General features: G+C 38.2%; 1 protein-coding gene across 1 annotated transcript; it reads left to right on the top strand.

The window, feature by feature from the left end:
- Positions 1-1,665: 1,665 nt before the first annotated feature.
- Positions 1,666-14,573, top strand: LOC125381975. Its single transcript, XM_048399373.1, has 4 exons — positions 1,666-1,945; positions 6,961-7,149; positions 13,519-13,752; positions 14,401-14,573. Exons 1-4 carry the CDS (start codon positions 1,666-1,668, stop codon positions 14,571-14,573), a joined length of 876 nt encoding a protein of 291 aa, XP_048255330.1.
- Positions 14,574-21,397: the final 6,824 nt, after the last annotated feature.

The raw sequence follows: 21,397 nt of genomic DNA, 5'->3' as shown, positions 1-21,397 counted from the left end.
CATTTCTTGCCCCATAAAAATCCACCCAGATCGGGTAACACTCATTCGTTATTGAATTGCTACCGCATGCCAAGATTGACAAGAAATCAGCGACACCAAGCTCTTGGACGATTGCAAGCTGGACAAACCTCTCGGGAAGTAGCCCATGCATTTCAAGTCCACGTTAGAACCATATACAGGCTCCAGCAACGGTACCAGACCACCAACACTACAGATGACCGACCACGTAGTGGAAGATCTAGGGTCACCACCCGACGTCAGGATCGTCAGATTGTGCGACAGCATCTTCATGATCGCTTTGTTACTGCTGCGGAAAGAGCTCGACAGACCATGGGGACACATTAGTGCGGACACCGTGCGTCGACGATTGACGAGCAGACACCTCAACTGTCACAGGCCACACCGAGGACCCATTCTGACACCACATCATCGCCGGGGCCGTCTTCATTGGACAACACAGCATCAGCATTGGCGCAACCAGCCGTGAGTCCTCTTCTGAGACGAGAGCCGTTACTGTATCTCAAAAGTAGATGGCAGAAAGAGAGCGTCTGGCGACGCCTTGGGGAACGTTATTCGGATGCTTGTGTTGTTGAGAGAGACTCGTGGGTTGGTCCGAGCATCATGGTGTGGGGTGGCATTGGTCTTGCACAGAGGGTCGGCCCTGTGGTCTTCAAGAACATCGGTCCAGAGAGAGGCAATTGTGTCACAGCAGCTCGGTACATTGATCAAGTCTTGAGACCACACGCCATATCTCATTTGGCACGTCGCCGCAACCACGAGTTTCAGCATGATAACGCCCGTGCCCACACTGCGAGAGCAACAAGAGACTTCCTCCAGCAGAACGGCATCAGAACCATGCAGTGGCCTACCTTCAGTCCCGATTTAAATCCCATTGAGCACCTGTGGGACGAGATTCAAAGACGGCCGAATGACGTCCGGCCAAGGCCGACAACTGCAGCTGAACTGCGTCAGGCGTTCCTCAGAGTGTGGGCTCAAGTGCCTATGGCCTCCATCAACCGCCTCATCCATTCCACGTATCGACGTTGCACGGCAGTCATCAATGCACATGGCGGACACACGAGATACTGACTTGTGATACCATTTTTTTCAGAGACTAGTGTTGTGTTTCACTTTAAGAACATTTGACACTTTAATTGCAAACTTGATGATCGGTTTGCCAAGTGTCATCTTTTTAATATGTCTCAAAGTCTGTTTACATTGTTTGGACAAATAAGGTTTCTCATATATCTATCCATGGTGACGTTTCTTTTGCGGTTCAGTATATATGTCCTTTTTTCAAAATCTCATCAAAATCAGACATTGTACTTCGATACGCTATCTCTGTGTATGAAGATCTGACAATCAGTCAATAGAATGTTATCATAAGTAGGAATCCAACAACCATCTAGACTATCACTACATCGTAAACTAAGATATGCAGTTTGACGAAAGCTATGTTTAACCTTGTGAGATTGTGAAGATCTTTGTTGAGAACGTGATTTACCAAACCTAATGAGACATGTAACAAACTTATACATGTTTGAATGTGTGTGCTTATTCTGATATGCATGCATCCCAGTGATTGATGTCATTTATTGGGCTGAACTTCATATGTGACCCTATTACACTCCAACTTTGATAAAAAATGTTTTAATAATAATAGTAATGTTGATAGGAAGTACTAGTCTAAAAGTTCTTCTCTTTAACCTAGCATATTGCCTTGACAACGTTGCCAGCGGAAAACCTGCTGTCCAGAGTTCTATTAGGTTCTCAGCTGTTCCGGGGCGAGCCGTGGACGGAAATGGAGAACTTGACTGGGGAGGTGCATCTTGTACATACAGCCCTGGAACCAGTACTCATCCACTGCCGTGGTGGCGGGTTGATCTGCAGAAGGTGGTAAACATTGAGGCGGTCACCGTCGTTAACAGAGGATTCAGCCAATTTGGTGAGTATTTAAATTCTACATTGTATAACATTTCGATATATTTCGTATTTTTATGAAGAGAAACTTATATCCCTCACGTTCAAAAATCGCTTCTGGGGTTAAAATGTATTTTGTTTTCACTACACTAGTCGACTGTATGTATTTTCGAGTGTCTAGGGGCTCAGTGTCGACCTGATCGAACATTGTCACTAACATGAAAATGTTTCTTTAGTTTCAGACTGCTAGTATATTTTCAGTAAGATATTTATTAGCATTATTAATGAACGCTTGGTATTGTGTTCGGATACACATAAGATCGAGAGAAAGCAAGCAGGTTTCCGACGAGGTCACTCTGCCACCGATAACATGTTTATCCTCCAGACTCTTATAGACAGGTATATATACGTAAACATGTACGCTTTATTTGTAGACATTCCTAAATGTATTCGATTCACACTGTAGACACAGGTTATGGTATCTATTTATTTGAAATGGTGTCAGTAATAAAATGGGCAAATTGTTATGTAGTATTTATAAGGAAAACAAAACGCCATGTATTCATACCCTTTTATCTGCCATACAAGTGTACGCCAAGGATGTGTATTAAGCCCTTTTTTGTTTCGTGTTTTATTAATGAGCTTGCTGTCCAAATCATAAGAAGTTATGATAATGGTATACAATTACATCCTGAACTTATATTTTTTTTATTTATGTTACTATTTGCAGATGCTACAATCATGTCCTCAAGTACTGTAAAGGGTAAACAAACTTTGATAAATCAGCTAGAATGGTACTGTGATAGTGGAAATTTAATGTTAATTTCGATAAGACAAGTATTGTTGTATTTAGCAAAGGCAATACGCTGTCAAAGAATGAAAAGTGGTACTTTCGGGGATATTTACTTCAACCTGAAAGCTCTTATAAATATCTTGTCGTTATAGTTTCAAGGAAATTATTATCGAACCGACATAATTATGCGTAATGCACTACATAATCAGCATATTGGTTAAGATTATTAAAAATGCTATAAAGAAGATTACAAAAAAATGTCATATGATTTTATTGTATGAAAAAATATGGAGTTCAAATGTTAAATGTCTACTGTTTAAATGTGGGTATGGTTACGTTTGGGAGAATCATGCCATGTTCATATTGAAAATAAGGCAGACACTTTTTGACATGTACTTTCAAACATGGAGATTTACTGTAGATGCTTCTATCAAATGTGAATACTATGGATATTTTATAATGCATTTCTAGCAAATGTGAATAATATAGATATTCTAAAATGCACATATGCGCGGAAAATTATTCAACTGATGTAAATGTAAGAAAATGCAGAATGTTTTTAGCACAATTTAGATGCAGCTCACAGAGGCTAATGGTTGAAGTTGGCAGACATTTTTAAGATTATGCTGACATTGTTCCTTATTTGTCGTCAAAGTTGAATTCCCTTTTTACTTGTTTGTTGTAAATATGATTATCTATTGAAAGAAATACCATGTACATCCAAATTTAAATTAATACAAGTTTTTCTCTGTAATATCACATCTATATTTATATGTCATGCCATGTTATTACGAAATGGATCCTTGTAACATATTTAACTGCTTCCACATTGTCATGTATTCTGTACTATAGGTCTGTGGCCTTACAGTTACGTATGAATAAACTGAATTGAGTATACATACATGTACTTGTTCAATTAAGAATTGACTTTCACTCCGCAAGCTCCGACGTTCATACAGTTTGGCTCTCAATCAATGATGGTTCATACTCCAATGACCTCACACAAGGTGAAAGTCAATTCTTATAATTTTTCATCACAATTTCCTACCTCGCAGGATGTAGGCCAAAATCTATACACAATTTATTTAATATATGTGACTTCATGTTTACACTCATAGCCATACAACAACCAGCTATATCGCGGAATAAAATAGTTCCCCAAAAGGAGAGGTCACATGAGCTTATGGGTACACAACTTGCTCTTCAGAAAGATCAGCAACACATGTATACAAATAACGTCACCATTAGATGAGGCCCCTTGAAGATCCGGGGTAGAATAGGTCTTCAGCAACCCATGCTTGCCCTAAAAGGCGACTATGCTTGTCGTAAGAGGCGACTAACGGGATCGGGTAGTCAGGCTCGCTGACTTGCTTGATGCATGTCATCGATCCCATTTGCGTGGATCGATGCTCATGATGTCAATCACTGGATTGTCTGGTCCAGACTCGGATTATTGGCAGGCCGTCGTCATATAGACGGAATAATGCTGAGTGCGGCGTTAAACAACAAACAAACAAACAAACCATTAGATGAGAAAGGTCTGTTCAGATCTACCTCAGAAAGTCAGTCACAATGACAGCGCGTCGTTATACATTTACATCAAGTACAAGACGTCAAAATGGCCGACAAGTGACGGGGGAGATTTCGGGAGTTGCTAATGAACCCATGAACATCTTTTAGTTATCATTGATCGATTGGTCGATCATTGAAAGGCGATTAAAGATGTGTCAAACAGACACTAAGGTAAAGTCGTAAATTGCTGTAGACAGTCACTACCAGCCTAGACACGGACCGAGTCGATACTACCATAGTTTGGATGTGCATTTCTTCTTCTTGTTCACTAAGATGGGTCATGGCGAGGATATTCGTGAACGATCGTGCAGTCAAACTCTGACGTTTCTCACTGTATACTCAAAGGCTGAGTTCAAGATTAAAGGGTCTCAATTATCAGAAAGAACGCTTCTGTATGTATTTGTGCAGGAATGTATAAGTAGTCCGTCAGTGTTAACGTCATTTCAAGAAGACGGTCTCGTTAAAAACGTCTGAACGTCAAATTGTGTCGTTCTTACACTTATGAACTTCAATTTCGCGGTCAGGTGACTGACCTCTCGTCCAACTGAAAAGCCGTATATCGTGTAAACTTCAAATTAAAAAAATTATATGATATTGATGTTTATTTCCGGTGCTTATCTCATCGGCTGTTCAATATTCATGGTGCTTTTTGCATTTTGCGATTTCCAAAACAAGACATGTGGAGGACATTTCCCAGTTTGACGCACCAGTGACAAAAATGGTGTCAAATGCAATTATCTAATTGACTTGACTTTGCATGTGTTTGTGACGGGTGTCACCGACGGCACAGGATACGCTTACCTTTTCGTGAACACCTGGTTCATCACTATTTCATAGTGATTCATAAAAACATGTAATGATATAGTCGGAATTGTACAATCGACTCTGCGTTTGGCAGAGATCTCTTACGAATATGGAAAGGGTTTTGTCGTTATATTTATGATTATGGAAAGGGTTTTGTCGTTTTTAATTATATATTAGTAGTATTCAAATGCCCACAGGGTTCGCTTACTGAACGTCACTGCTCATATAAAGTGGCATATACATTCGTACTTATCAGGATATGAAAACGTTAAGTTTTGCACTAACCTAGCAGAAATTCAAGTTGGTTGTATCGGTTGTTTCCAATACATGGCTTGAAGAGCGACGCTCAGATACGTCTGTATTGCTTTTGGGAGCTTTGCACAAATATCAAGCCTTTGTGCTTTTTCCTTTTGCGTATATATCAGACTAGTAAGGCAATTCCAATTTCTGTTTCACTTCACTTCACCTTTAACCGATTGAAGTCGAGTGTTGTTGCTGAATACACCATGTTTGACATCATAATCATACTTATCCTTATTTGCAGCTAGATTGCGATGCTCAGTTTCGCAATTGTCTCGTAAAAATACAAATACACATTTCTTACACAATATTTTGGTTTCAGACTGGCGTCTTCACGACTTCGACATTTAAACATTCTCAGCTGATCCAGTTGTAAACCCTGAAGCAAATGGTCAGATGTGTTATTCCTTCTTTGGGGAATTTGGGAGTGCAGTTACTGAAACTCTTAGATGCATGTATCCCGTTGAGGGGCGCTATGTCCGGATAAAGAAGAGGCATCTGAATGGTGACGACAGGCTAACTCTGTGTGAAGTGGCTGTTCACCCAAAGATATATGGTCAGCAAAACAATATTCTGAATGTTTTATAGTTGAACCTTGTTAATTGTTCGGAATAGCAATTGTTCGGGCAACGAATCATTGTTATGAAGTATTGTAACTTTAATACTTTAATAACTATAAAACATATAGCATAACGTTGACGCTGTCAACCGGCCTTTCCATTTCCGTGGAAATATTAGGTCAAGACACCAAAGGAAATTTAACAGAAGTAGCAAACTGTACTTATTTGATTTATTTAGTTGGCATTTTAACAATCTCATAAACGATTTACTTAGACTTGATTTCTGCTAAAATCAGATGTCACTGATATTGAGATGACGCAAATTTTAGAATGCACATATTAGAAAAGAAAAATTAAATTACCATTTGATAGTTATTAATATATTAAACGTCAACGCCGGAATCTAACACCTCTCGATTATCCGATAACACAGATTTCATTGGACGTGACAGGCAAAATAGCAGTGAAAATTATATACGTAGATCACTGAAAAATAGTGATGACACCAGTTGCTCTTGAAAAGGGTAAGCATGTCCTGTCCTGGCGGTAGCACCGCCACACACTCATACGATTTGCATAAAAACGTATGTATTTGTTGCCTGACGACACACAGCAGTACTCCTGCCAGGAATGCAAACAAACCAGGACCAAAATCTGGTCAAATTATGGACCAGAAATCCGGTCAAAGGATAGCGCATTTACTGATTTTGTTGAAACTAAATTAACCTTTATGTAGTTATACTGTACTATGTTTCTATATTGTAACATCTCAAGTATCAAGTACCAAACATATTAAAGCTATAACTTAAGTTAAGTTATGTTAATAATTGACATTTGTCGACACGGTTTGCAATATAGAAGACATTATTTTTAACTACAGATAATAAGTATGGATAGTATAACAGGTATGACATAGGTGTGTGGATTTTACTCATTCTATTCCCAAACTCTCACACTCTTGTCAAATTATCTGATGCGTTTCACATGAAAATATTTCTTTGACACTTTCAGAAAATAACTGCAGCTTCAGTCAGAGGTCCCCGTCCACCTTTGTGCCCTTCACAGAGATGTATCACACGACCAGACCCAGGCATGAAATCATCGGCAGCTTGAAGACCTGCATGATTGAATGTACGATGATGTGGGCATGTGATGGTTTTAACTTTAATATCCTGGATAGCAGTAATGACAATGGAACATGTGAGTTTGTGTCTGTATCACTGGCAAAACTTTACGGCAAATCGGGATAGACATATTACAAGGCCATGTGTTCCGAAACTCAAGAACAATACGTTTAAGAACTGATGTATGGCTGTTCATCCCTGGCATACCATGTGCAATTGGCAAGGTGATTAATCAATGCTTTTGAGATATGTCCTTGCAAACATACAAGTCAGCTGTGTATGGTCATCACTGCCAGTAACATAACAACCTTATTGAACAGATGAAGTTCCGGACCAACAACAGAAACCTAGGATGTGAATGTTTCAACTCATTTCATGTATTTGTTTCAACTAATTAATTGTTTGTTTGTTAGTTGTTTAACTCCTCACTCAGCAATTGTCTAGTTATAAGACATGGATCCTTAAATAATTGAATCTGAAACCTAAATTAAGTGATTGACATCGGGAATATCGATCCACGTAATTGGGATAAAATGACATGCAATCAACGAAGTCACCGAGCCTGACCACACGATGTAGTTGCCTCAGACGACCGGCATACGGAGGTTGCTCTGGGCCTACATTCTACGCGGAATCCACATGGGTGTTCAACTAATTACATAACGATTTAAAAGGGGCGTTCGGTAGCAGAGAAGACGGAAGATGTGATTAGCTAGAAAACATATTACACGGATGATAATTTGAAACATGCATTCAAATATTCATTTTCACGTGACATGTATATGAAATCATACACAATCATCGAAATATACACTGTCAGCCACATGAACTAAGAATGACAATAGGTTGTATAGGTTGCTGGAGACCAATCTCCTTGTCCAGATTCCCGATGAGTTGATCTAATAGGTATATTGATTCATGATTCAAATCGACCGTGTGCCAGATCGGAAAGGTGGTTGGAATGAAGCCTGTGTGCATTATGAATTCTTCTCATCTAATGTGCTGTGCAATGTTCAGGAAACAGCAAAACTCATTTAAATGCTGTTATTATATATGAGCGTAGAATATTTTTCGATCGTAATTGTATAAATTTAATTGATATGTTTTTTCCCCCTCAAATTTACAACTAAACGAAAAAATGCACGTCCTCATATTGTCCAGTTCCAAATCGAAGCAATAAGTTAACCCAGAAATCTGATTCAGTGTGAAACCAACAAACAACAAAGACATGTTATACAATTAACAATTGTATTATAAAATCGACTAGGTTTAAAAATCAATACAAATTACTGCACAGTGATTACAATGGCAGTACAAAAAAGAGTGGCAGTATAAAACTCAATGGCAGAACAATTACAATGGCAGTATAAAATATAATAGCAGTGGTAAAACCAATAAAGTCAGTGATAATAATATTCACCGAGAAGCAAAGTGTTCAAGCTTCCAAAATAGGCCTGGGCTGGATATCTTCCCACAACCGCTGGTCTCGATGTAATGTTAGATGAGAGAGGCGTGCCATTGCCCACTTTGATTCTACTGAATCTTAACAGAAGCCATATATTACAATTACAACATTGTTGTTGTACTGCATTACACTGCCATATAACAATATCCGTATAAAGTTTCAGTTCCAACGACTTATTTGAGGCGTATAGTGAATGCTGCTGTTTGCTACCATCATTTTTCACGATAATTTTGTCACTAACCTGTGTGTAATCATCGCTATAGAACCATGCCCAAATCCATTTGTGCATCGCTTGTTTCATTAAGGTACTAGCACCTGTACCGACACGTGACATTGAAATAATAAGTTAACTCTATTTTCGCTGACATTACAGCTTCTGCAGTGCAACATACAGATATTTGTTCAAAGTTGTTAGTGAACCTATTTATATTTAAACAGTTAAAATTGAATTTTGTGTTAGCACGAACACAGAAAGATGATGGTGGTAATACGAAATGCATTGTGTCCTGGTCATAACCTAATCAAAAGCAACGTAACTGTTTCGGAGATAAACCTACTTTGTTTTGAAATTTGATGTAGTCCCACTGTAAATTAGATACCTCTGATTTCAATTTGTAATTTCAAATGTATAAATAAGAGGTATCTATTCTACAGTGGGACTACATCAACTTTCACAACACAGTAGGTTTATCTCCATTCTACCATGACGGCAACAGCGTTTTGAAACCGGTGCTCTCTTGCAACGCGTTACAACACGGGGTAAAAAGGTCCGCAATCTTAGAACATTCCGAAAAGTGGTCACAGGTAGTAATATATGTGACAAATATTACTTAATTTCAACATTAAAATATCTACATTCTTGAGTAGTTCAAAATAAGTGAAAACACATAGTTCTTTCAAAAAGAAGTTTACAAATAACCCTCCAAACTTAGTCCAAAGACAGATGTTTTAATTTCATCGCAACCTTCTGTGCATTGTTTGGACTCACGAAATAATTTCTTGGAAATCGAATATGCCATTTCCCGTTGTAGGGGCAACAGGTTGAAGAAATAGTTTTAAGAATGCTAAACGAATATATTTCTCCAACAAACTTTAAGAGTTATTCTTCTACTATTTTTTTTACACGTGTAAGTCTTATTAGTTAGTTAGCAATTACTCCCAGAAAATAATAAAAAAAAATTATCAAAATAAATGCCTCTCCACCCCGAACTTGGATGCGGCAGAACTTGATCTACATCACGGTTACTCATACCTCACAACTGTCAATATGGCTGACAATGCTGTTGTTTACATTGCCTCAGACAAGTTGCACGAAGCAAGATGTCAACCCCGATCTATGATGTGGTTCAAAACGTACCTGTAGATTTACTGGGAATGAGACCACCGGTACAATGTGATTACCAATGGAACTGGAATATGAATTAACAGCCGCTTTTCATGCTTTTCGGCTATGTTGACACGAGGAGTCTGCAAAATTTGACCTGTCAATTTCAAGATTTTATTGATTCAAAGCCAGTAATTCGGCCTATCGAAGGGATGAGGCTTTCCTGATGGACTTGCAAATCCCCTCCTGCCAAATCCCTTGGCTGGTTGTTGACGGAGATGGCAATGAATATCAAACACATTAAGGTTTGTAAACAACATGTTGTCATGAATAAAGTTTCTTCAAACACATTTTTATAATGTTATAATTTACTTTCACTGTCGGTTGTTTCAATGACGAAATTGCCTGTTCCGATCGCGAGTTTGTTCGCTTCGAAGTTTCATAAACATTTGTATGCAAAAGATATGCCTTCGTTGATTTTTGTATTCTCATCATCGAATCAGTCCGGGTTACGGCCTTATCATCGCCCAAAACATCCGACGCCAAACTACCGTATATCCTCTATTAGACTATTAAGTTCGCGAGAGCCGTTGACCCGGCATGCATTAAAGACCTGGCTTGTAGTAGCGACCAAGCATGTAATAGAGCAAATATCGATACGTTTTACAGTTCTTACGGGTGGTCGATTGTCAGCCATTTCTTATGAATCGATATGTAGGCTATCGATGTATTCATGAGCACGTTTCTTGTGCGAACAGGCTTCATATATTTAAAAGGGGTTTCCCATAGCAAAATAAAGGACATCTCTTTTTAACCAATCAGATTCAAGCATTCTTCAATGTCATGGTAGAATATTGAACGATTGCAGACAGGTTCTCATCATGAAATGTTTCACGATATTCCACGAAGTCACTGAGCCATGGCCTCGAACCACAAGAGGCTGTCTATGTCCACCACCATCTGACCGCCGAGCTGATGATGGTTCCTCTCTCCTGCCTTAGATTATGGTCTTCATTTGGCTGCTTAACGATACACATGTTCAAAATTGACATTGAACATCTGTGATATTTGTCGTAAATTGTGAAAATATTTCGGCATGATATTCAATATTTATATTTTGTAAGTATGACCATATTGAAACCATCTTTTCAGCTATATTGGTAAATTAATTAATGTGATCTTTTTATGGTAGCAACAAACTGTAAAACGTTCAATCAATTTACTCAAAGAATAAATAATTTTGTCAAGGCACCGACGTGATATCTGTATCATGGCTCACAGCAACGTTTACTAGATGTTCACGCCAGATACACATGTACACGGATATATGTGGTATACAACTGCTTAACGACACCATGTGGGGTCTTGTAGATGTTTTGTGTGATCAATCTAATATGCATTTTGGAAATCTTGGTGTATACTGATAATCACATACAATGCGTAATGTTGTAATGTACTTTTAGCACAACAGGCTAATCTACTTTCGTCTTATAGAATTACACCTGTGACTAAATTAATATACAGTACCCGTCTCCAACTAGTATTAATGTGCAAGCAAAGGCACTAGAGAAATGAAGATGTATCATTATCCGCCTCTGACTTGCTGTATCGTGCAAATAAATCCCCAGACTCGCGATTCACCATCCCGGAAGACATCAATAAGCCATTGGCACAATAAATGTGACAGAATATTTCGTTTTAATAAAGGATTTGTTATTCAATGTCGTCTTATCTCTGTCGTCTAGCCTACTAGTAGTTGATGGTACACCCATTGCAGTAAACTAACTGTCCTTCAAGGGCATATGGAAATGTTCTAAATGTCTAATCATTCATAGTCACGATTCATAATGACTCGCTTTGTATGACAAGCGAGGATTGTTTACCTCTTTAGGAAATCATCGTTGTACATAATGTATATCACCGTGGTCAGGAAGGGAAGCTGCCATGTGCAGAAGTACACTATCTCCCTTGCCTACTGTTGCTTCAAGGGCATGTGGGAAATATAATTCTAAACGTCTAATAATTTATAGTCCAAGTTTAAGTGTATTTGTCCCTCCATGTCGGGCTGTATTAGTCAAACAACTCATGACGTATGCAATTTTGTCAGTGCTGCTCATTAAACAATAGCTACTAAGACTTCTATTTCTCAGGAAGGTAGTTATCGAAGCACGAGAAACGTACATCGAATCTGGTCCTGAATAAACAACTCGTTACATGCCTTGAAAAGTATAGGACTTAAATAAATATTGACCATGTTGTATAAGACCCATTTCGCCAAACACGCAAGTGAAATCGTATTGATTAAGTACTACATTCGTTGAATATCACTTTATTGCCAAAACACACGCGGACCGATGCAAACAGTCGTTATCACAATGGAATTTAATAAACATTTAACATGTTGTATAAAACCCATCCAGTCAAACAAAGACAAATAGTGTTGCTCAAGTGCATGGCTTCCAGTTACACATCAATAACAAGACTGCGTTACCTTGGAAGATTCAAAACAAAATGCACTGTCCTTAACAGTCTGTGTTTGATGACGAAAGGTGCAGGGAAGAATGCATGTTTCAGCGCTGTTTTGCTGTCAAATACTGGTGTTTATCCGTCACTATTTTCCTTCTGTGTGTGGTAAGTCCTATAATTACTTTTGGGCGTACAATAATCTTTCATAAAGGAACGTGTTTGCTGGACTGCTTAAACACCTCCTTCCAATGTTGAAATAATTAATTTCGCAATTAGAGATATATAAGCCTGTGGGCTCTTTAAGTTTGTAGACCAAACAATACAGAGCAGAGTGGTCTTGTTCTAATTTTGTGTGGTCCTGAAGGAGAGGTAACAAATCTTCCAAATTAATGTATCGTTTGTCCTTCATCTTTTCCTTTTACCATGGTTGCATCTACGTCTTTTGTATGCCGGAAACAGACTCAATACATTGATATTGGCAGGTCGTTGGTTAGAAAGACAACGTCGTGTATGTTGTCATGATCATTACATCCATCTGGTATCGCTGTGCATAATAATGAAATCCAATGATTTTCTGTGGACATTCTATGATGTTGACTGCATTTAAAGCGCTTACATGGATGCCACAGCTTTTCCAATTACAGGACAGTTTCGTATGTTGAAATAATGACTTACATAATTTAACATATAAGAACCAAACAAACCACATAAAGAAAACAATAAAATAGACAGCACTGTATTTATATATCAATATAAATGTCATTTTTCAAAATCTCATCAAAATCTTACTTTTTAATCGTAATCGTAAGTGAAAATCCAACATCCATCTAGGCTATAGAGTATATTAAAGGTATTAGACATCACTACAGGGTTAAACTAAGATATGCAATGTGAATTAAGCAATACGACAACCAAAAAGGCATCGTGATGAGGCCTTGCTTTCAAAATGTGAATAACATTGTAGAAAACATGATTTACCAAACTTTTTGACACAATGGACAAACAAAAACATGTTTGAATGTGTGTGCATATTTGTATATTCATGCATCCCAGTGAGGTCTGAGCTGAGGAATCCCTTTACATCAAAATGTGTTTTAAAAATTACATTAGTGTTGGCAGGAAGTACCGGTCTAAAATATCGGAGTTTCAGTGTTGACACGAGGTACTGTTCTAAAATCTCTTTTGTTCAGCATATTGCCTTGACAACGTTGCCAGTGGAAAACCTGCTGTCCAGAGTGCTATTGGCTTCTCAGCTGATCCAGGGCTAGCCGTGGACGGAAATGGAGAACTTGACTTCGAAGGTTCATCTTGTACGTACAGCCCCGGAACCAGTAGTCATCCACTGCCGTGGTGGCGGGTGGATCTGCAGAAGGTCATTAACGTTGAGGCGGTCACCATCGTTAACAGAGGATTCAGCGAATGGGGTAGGCATGCATTGACAGACTTGATACATTGGCTGGATCACACATCAGCTGTGGTGACAGAGAGTGTGAGAGTGGTTTCATTCTTTGAACTGCGAGGGGAGAGGAGAATCGAAGGTTATTCATGTCATATATGTTTGCCTCTTCGCTGAAACCAGCGAGCGCAGGTATTGAGCTGTCATGATCATAGTAAATGTGGGATTCGAACCTCTGATTCTCGTCGACTGGTTCATATGTGCATTTTATTCACTGGTTTGTGTGGGCTCATCAACAAAAAGACCAGTTTCGTTTAATTCAGTTTTCACCTTTCACGTTGTATAACATCACGCTATATTTCGTATGGTTATAAACTGACGTCCAAAAGAAACTTCACCATAGTTTTAAATCACTCAAGTTTAAGAACCACGAAAGATAGATGCATGAGACCCCAGAGCATGTTGGGAGCGTGTAGGCCACGGCAAAACGTTGACGTTGTTGGCTGCAAGGACATTCTGTACGATTCGGTCTGTATGGGGTCTGGCGTTGTCATGCTGATAAAGGACACTATGTGTCAGCTGTTGTAGAAATGGTAGGATAAGCGGACGAAGAAGGTCAGCCATGTAACGCTGAGCTGTCATATTTCCGTTGACGATGGTGTTCTCTCCTGCAAAGAAATTCCTCCCCACACCATAACATCCCCTCCACCATACAGCACGAACTTCCTGAACGCAACATGCCGCCCGTCGTTCTCACCTTCAGCGGTTAACACACTGTCTTCCATCAGCTCCAAACAGACAGAACCAGCTTCCATCAGTGAAGACGACGGTGTTGCTCTCTGTCAATAACTGCCATCTGTTAGGTCTGTAATGGTGGAGCCAAAATAAAATTCAATATGGCCGCCATTGAGGAATTAAATTCTAGTATATATCATGTGAAGATGACCCACAACCTAAATATATAAAGAAAAATGAACATTTTGGTATATATTTACCCAACACTAGATATGTAAAGAAAATTATTTATCATAATAGACTATTTATGTTGATTTAGGCAATCTAGAGTGTGACAATCTGTTATCTTACCTCTAATAAGAGGTCGAGTTTTGTTACTGAAACCCCATATTTGACATCGAAATCATACAGATGCTTATTTGCGGCTAGATTGTGATACAATATTTTGGTTTCAGACTGGCGACTACACAACTTTGACATAGAAGTATTTTCAATTGATCCAGTTGTAAACCCTGAAGCAAATGGTCAGATGTGTTATTCCTTCTTTGGGGAATTTGGGAGTGCAGTTACAGAAACTCTCAAATGCATGTATCCCGTTGAGGGTCGATATGTCCGGATAAAGAAGAGGCAACATCTGAATGATGGGGACCGGCTAACCCTGTGTGAAGTGGCAGTCCACCCAAAGATATATGGTCAGCGAAACAATTTTCTAAATGTTTAATACATAAACCTTGTCAATTGTTCAGAATAGCAATTGTTCGGGTAACGAAACATTGTTATGGACTATTGTACCGTTGAATACAATATAATGTTGACGTTGCAAACCATAAATGTCATCTCGCTGTATATATCAGGCCCACACATCAAAGAGAGTATAATTAAAATGGCAGTAAAAAAATATTTGATTAATTTATATGGCATTTTAACAATCTCATAAACAATAAGGGGCGGTCGGGTAGCCTAGTGGTTAAAGCGTTCGCTCGTCACGCCGAAGACCCGGGTTTGATTCCCGACACGGGTGGAATGTGTGAAGCCAATTTTTTACTTTATCCGTGTTAAAATCTCTGATAGTGAGATAGTGGATGAAATATTTTGGAATGCAACTATTAGTAAAGATAATTTCAATTACCGTTTGATATCACACATATTAAACGGCACAACAGAGAATAACCTGTCTCGATTATCCGATGAAACAGATTCCATTTGGCGTAAAAAGCAAAGCAATTTTGAGTTCATCGTTTCGTAAAATCAGTGCGGAACACACACAGATGTAATAATATCTGATACAACTAAATGAAGATCAGTTGCTTCATGAAAATATGAATTACTTCTTTGACACTTTCAGAAAATAACTGCAGTTTCAGTCAGAGGTCCCCGTCCACATTTGTGCCCTACACCAAGATGTATCACACGACCAGACCCAGGCATGAAATCATCGGCAGCTTGAAGACCTGCATGATCGAATGTACAATGATGTGGGCATGTGATGGTTTTAACTTTAATATCCTGGATAGCAGTAATGACAATGGAACATGTGAGTTTGTGTCTGTGTCACTGGCAAAACTTTACGGCAAATCGGGATGGACATTTTACAAGGCCTTGTGTTCCGAAACTCCAGCACAATACGTGTAGGAATTGATGTATTGGTGCGACTGCTCAACTCTGCAGTGTGCAATTGGTAAGGTGACTAATCATAACTGTTGAGATATAGCCTTGCAAACATACAAGTCGGCTGTGAATGGTCGTCACTGACAGTGACAAAAAAAACCTGATCCGGACCAACAACAGAAACCTTGGATGTGGATATTGCAACTTATGTCATGTAAGTGTTTCAACTAGTTAATAGATTGTTTGTTTGTTGTTTAACACCGTCTGTAAAAATTGTATCTGGACCAATAAATCCAGTGATTAATATCACGAACATCGAACCACAATTAACCCTACAATAGCAGTCAGTGGCGCAACTTGGCTGGTCTTAAGGGTGAGCAAATTAAGTGTTAGCAAAAGCAATTTTACGAGGACGCAAAGCGCCAGAGCCGGTGTCACGAAATATATTCGCCCCCAAAATAAAGTCTCCCCCCGGCGAATTTATACCGGTACAGTTCCGCCCCTCTCGAAATAAACTCTCCCCCACCCTACGAAATAAAGTCTCCCCCCAGAATTTTTCCTCCCCCGGTCGTTTATAAATACTTGCCATGCAGTTCAATAGTTGATGTTATTTTGGGTTAGGTAATGTTGTAATCTATTTTTAGCCATTGATTCCATTACTTTGCATAAGTTTGAAGTTGAGATTTTGGTCGATATGAGTTAGCTTGATTAGCTGGTTTATTAGGTTTAGGGATTGGTATGACTAGGGCCTGTTTCCAGGGAGTAGGATATAGTTTTAGGTGGTTTTTTTTAATTATTTGTTCAGAAGTTTGGTCTAATCCTGGGGCTGTGCCCTTTTTCCTGTTTTGGATTACGTAGAGGAGCTCCTCCATTGTGTAGGGTTGGTTTATTTCTAGATTGTTATTGTTTGGTTCTTTTGCGGGTTTGTTTTTTGTTTTAAGTTTATCTTGGAATTTTTGGCTGAAGTTGGTGCTACTGCTAACGGCCGAAAAGTGGTTGGCGAGATTATTTGCTTTTTGGGCGGGGTTGGTTGAGTTGTTAATGTTAGTTTTTTATGTCGTTTTAAGCCTCTAATGGCGTGGATTTTGCGCCAGACCGTTCTGGCATCTGTACGGTTATTTATACATTCGCAGAATTTTTTCCAGTCTCTACTTTTGGCTATTTGGACTAGTTTCTGAACCTGGTGGTTTAGTTCGTGGGCTAAGTTTAGATGTGTGTAGTCGCGTTTTGCTTTATTGAAGGCTGATTTACGTTTTCGTCTAGTCTGTTCTATTTCCTCATTCCACCATGGTACCGTGGGTTTGCCTGATGTTTTGAAGGGGATGGAGGTTTTGGCTGCCTTTATTATATATTAGTCTGTAAGGTTTTTACAATAGGTTTCTGGGTCATTATTTTCTATTTCGTTTAAGTTAGCTTCATTGCAGATATCTTGGGATTGGTCCCAGTTAGCTTATTGTAATAGAATTTTGGTTCTTGGTTTTCTGTTTGGATTGGTACGTTTGTATTTACTATGGTTATGTTTATCGGGAAGTGGTCACTACCTAGCGGGACGTCGTGCACTTCCCATTGAGTACTTTGAGATAGATCTGCGGTGCATATGGTTAGGTCGATAGCCGACATTTTTTGGTTTATCTTATCGTAAACATTCTCATCAAAGAAAACAGTCAAGACTATAGATTCCCGTCGTCTAGCTACACATCCTGTGATGAATTAAAGGTTGAAGAATTTTAAACTGAACTGTCCTAAGTTTATATCTAAAATTTTGGAATTGGATACAGTGATAAAGTCTTATATACTCATAAATATTGGTTTTATGTTTATGCGCCAAACCGCGCACTATGGAAACAAAGTCGCCGAACTTTTGAGCATACTTTTTGTATAGCATTTCAAAAGCCTGGGTTGTTTGCATTAAAATCAAAACAAAGGAATCTGTAATTAAAATGTGTAAGGTGAAAAAGCTTTTACATAAAAGAGCAAAATACATGGGGGAGAGTAAATATATAATTCTATATAACTTTTCTTGAATGGAGCACTTTTAAAAAAAAAGATAATCCAAGAATATTCGATATTACCGTGTATAAAGAATTTATATCAGTCATATATTTCTAACTTAGATCACCCGTATGTAGCCCAGGTAAAGCATGCACATCGGGGAACATTGTAATGTTGGTACAGTTTATCGTGTCTTCTTGCTTTAGCATACACATTGGCTTTTCATATTCCTCAAGGTTTGAATGTTTATTTGTTTAATAAAAAAATGTATTTTTTATTTATTTTTTTCTCTCCTTTATTTGTTCTGGGTTATATATTTATCTAAATATACATTTAGTTACTTGTGTGTGTGTGGTTGTTTCCTTTTATTTGTTGATTTTGATTTTGATTGATTTTGCGGGGTATTTTTCTTTCTTTTCTTTTTTTTTTTTTTTGGGGGGGGGGGGGGGGGCACTTTTCCTTTCGTTTTTCATAATGTTATTTTTTTAAGTTGTATATAACGTATGAATCCCTTCTCAGATTACTTTATCTTATTTCTATATGACGTGCTATTTTACTTCTCTGTGTTTTTCTTGTTTTCTCTTCAGTATGAGTTTATACTGTATCATTTTTACTATTTTGATGGTTGTGGTCAATCAGTTTCGGTGTGTCTTTTTAACAAGGTGTTCTTCATTAAGATTCACGGCCAGCCCGATTGTAACAATTACATGTACACTTTGCTTTGACGATGCCGGTTGATGTTATTCAATACAGGCTGGGGTGGGGTTTTTTTAAAATCTATTCTACATGCTTATCATTTCGGGAAGATGATACACATTTCTCTATATTTTGGGTTACTTTGCTTATCTAATTTCCGATTATCATTCTTAGTTTTACTTTTTCTCTTCGGCTGCGGTGATATCCATCCGAATCCAGGACCTTTGCATAGTCCAGATTTAAAGATTATATATCTAAACGTACGCAGCCTTAAAGACAAAGTAGATTTTATCAGTGCTGAATTAGATAGTTATGATGTTGTATGTTTAACAGAAACCTGCTTGCACCATGATATTCTAGCCACTGATATTACACTGATACCATTTTCAAATCGTAGCCTGTATTAAGGAATATATTTTAGATCTTAAATCAGAGTATAACGGACAGCCTGAGCTGGAGGCGCGCGTGGATATGTTGACAGTTTTTACGTAGTTAGTGGTAAAACCGAATGTTTGCGAGGATTAATAAGATTTCTGAATTCTGTTACAACAGTAACCGTACATGTATTTGTTACATTAAGTCATTTCATTCAAATTTGTTTGGTATGATTATGTCTTATAATTATTTTAGGATGGAAGGTACAGTTACCAAATAAAATATGCTGAAATATCAATTCATTATGACCATATTTCATAATCTATTTTTTAAAGTAACCCTCCTTACATTAAAGATAACTATTTAAAGAATATAGTACTGAAAGACATTGCAACAAACCGAATAATCAGGGGGGAGACTTTATACTGAGGGGGGCGCAAAACATATCCGCCCGGGGGAGATTTTATTTCAGAACAGATTCTCCGGGGGAGAATCTGTACCGGTATAAACTCTCCGGGGGGAGAATTTGTACGGGGGAGAGTTTATACCGGGACACCGGCTGGGAGCATTTGGGGTCATACTGATGTGAGTGAAGACTCCGATTTTCAAGGTAGACAATAAATATTATGATGGACTGTGTAGAATTTGCGTTTAAAATTTACTGCATGGATCGTAAATTGAGGTTTACTTCTTTCTTTCAAAGCATATCTTTTCAAAGATACCTCAATGAAATTAACCTGCATATTATTATAAGGGAAAAATGCATCCAAAAAAACTTAGAAAAATTATACCAAAGTCAGCCTTTAATTTGATGGTTATAGCTTTAAAACCGATTGAGACAGTCGGAGTGTCGGTGCAAACAAGCAGGAAATCAATTATTTGATTACCGTTTATTGGTTCAATAAGTCGTTCGCTGTTTGGTACTGCTACAGTCGAGAATGTTGAACGACTGACGCAGTATGTTAAACAATTGTCGTTGCATGCTTCTTATACTTCTCGTGTTTTTCAAGCGCACGCTCGTCAGATGTCGTCATTTATGACTAAAACAAATAAACGCATTTTATCCGCTCTCGCGGGTATTGAAACAAACCCTAACGATATTAAACTAGTCACTGAACAAATACAAGATGTGGAGAGATTTATTTTTATTACGATGAAAATCTTGTTAGATCGCCTCACGTTCCTAACTACAATTCGACAAGAAATTGATGGAAAGTATTTTGGCATTCAACAGTAAGTTAATCAACGATTGAGTCCATCTTTACTCCCAGTTTCGGAAGTAAAGAAAGCGTTACAAATGATTCAAAACGTCTCAATGCAGAATACCCGTTGTTTCACGTTGCACATAAAGATCCAGGTTATTATTATTATCGAGAACGCACTGTTGACTCGTCTCAGAATTCAAATTCAATTTTATTTTCGCTCATTGTTCCTATCCAGACTCATTCTACTCTCTTTGATGTATATCGAATAGATTCTATTGGCTTACCACTTAATCGGTCAAGCACGCGTGTTATGAATTTACCGGATTATCTGTCTGTTTCGGAGGCGAAAGATCAGTATATGGAATTTTCGGCTTGGGATTTTCAAACATGATGTGGTGAACACGAAAAACACTGCCCGATTATTCATAGTCTGAAACCAAAAACATCGCTCACATTCGCACTTGCTTTGTTTACTCAAGACGCACAAGAAATTAAATCCTTGTGTGATACTAAATTCCGATTAAATGGGCTACGTTCATTGGCTCTCGAAATCGAACCAGGCACAATTTTTTTAATTGGTATAAAAACCATAATACTAACGTGCAAGGGTCGCATTGAGAAGCGTCCAGCTTGTTAGATATTTATATTTAAAATTCCTTGTCACTGTGCGTTGAAACAAGATGCATTCGACATAGACATGAGAATTCATCATTGTCAGAAAAAGACAACTGCTTCAAAAATATACACACCTAATCTCTTACTTTTATCGGAATTTTTTAATGCACCCTTCTTAAAAAAAACATTGAAAGTTTACAAGCCCTTCTTCAGGATTCCGCTTTTAAGACCCCACATTTATTAATTGATGATAATGTTTCGCAGAAAGGACACAGAATTTCAAGTTGATTTACGCCTGATTTCACAACGTCTGAAAAAGGCACATGTGATTTCGGATAATTTAATTGATGGTAATTGGATAGATTCACTATCACCCTACGCTTTAGATGGGGATTTAACCAACCCATTTCACTTAACGGCAAGCATAGCCGCGGGTTTATCTCTATT

Source organism: Haliotis rufescens, unplaced genomic scaffold (assembly GCF_023055435.1).
Source record: "Haliotis rufescens isolate VD_foot unplaced genomic scaffold, xgHalRufe1.0.p SCAF_2, whole genome shotgun sequence".
NCBI classification, from domain to species: Eukaryota; Metazoa; Mollusca; class Gastropoda; order Lepetellida; family Haliotidae; genus Haliotis; species Haliotis rufescens.
The sequence above is the reverse complement of the archived record's forward strand: the minus strand, read 5'-3'. Positions and strand labels throughout refer to the sequence as shown.

Excerpts from the sequence above, each read along its gene's own strand:
- LOC125381975 (XM_048399373.1), top strand. The coding sequence starts at position 1,666 with ATGTTGATAGGAAGTACTAGTCTAAAAGTTCTTCTCTTTAACCTAGCA. Across the intron at positions 1,946-6,960 it reads CAGAGGATTCAGCCAATTTG|AAAATAACTGCAGCTTCAGT; the intron begins GTGAGTATTTAA and ends TGACACTTTCAG. Across the intron at positions 13,753-14,400 it reads CAGAGGATTCAGCGAATGGG|AAATTCCTCCCCACACCATA; the intron begins GTAGGCATGCAT and ends TCTCCTGCAAAG.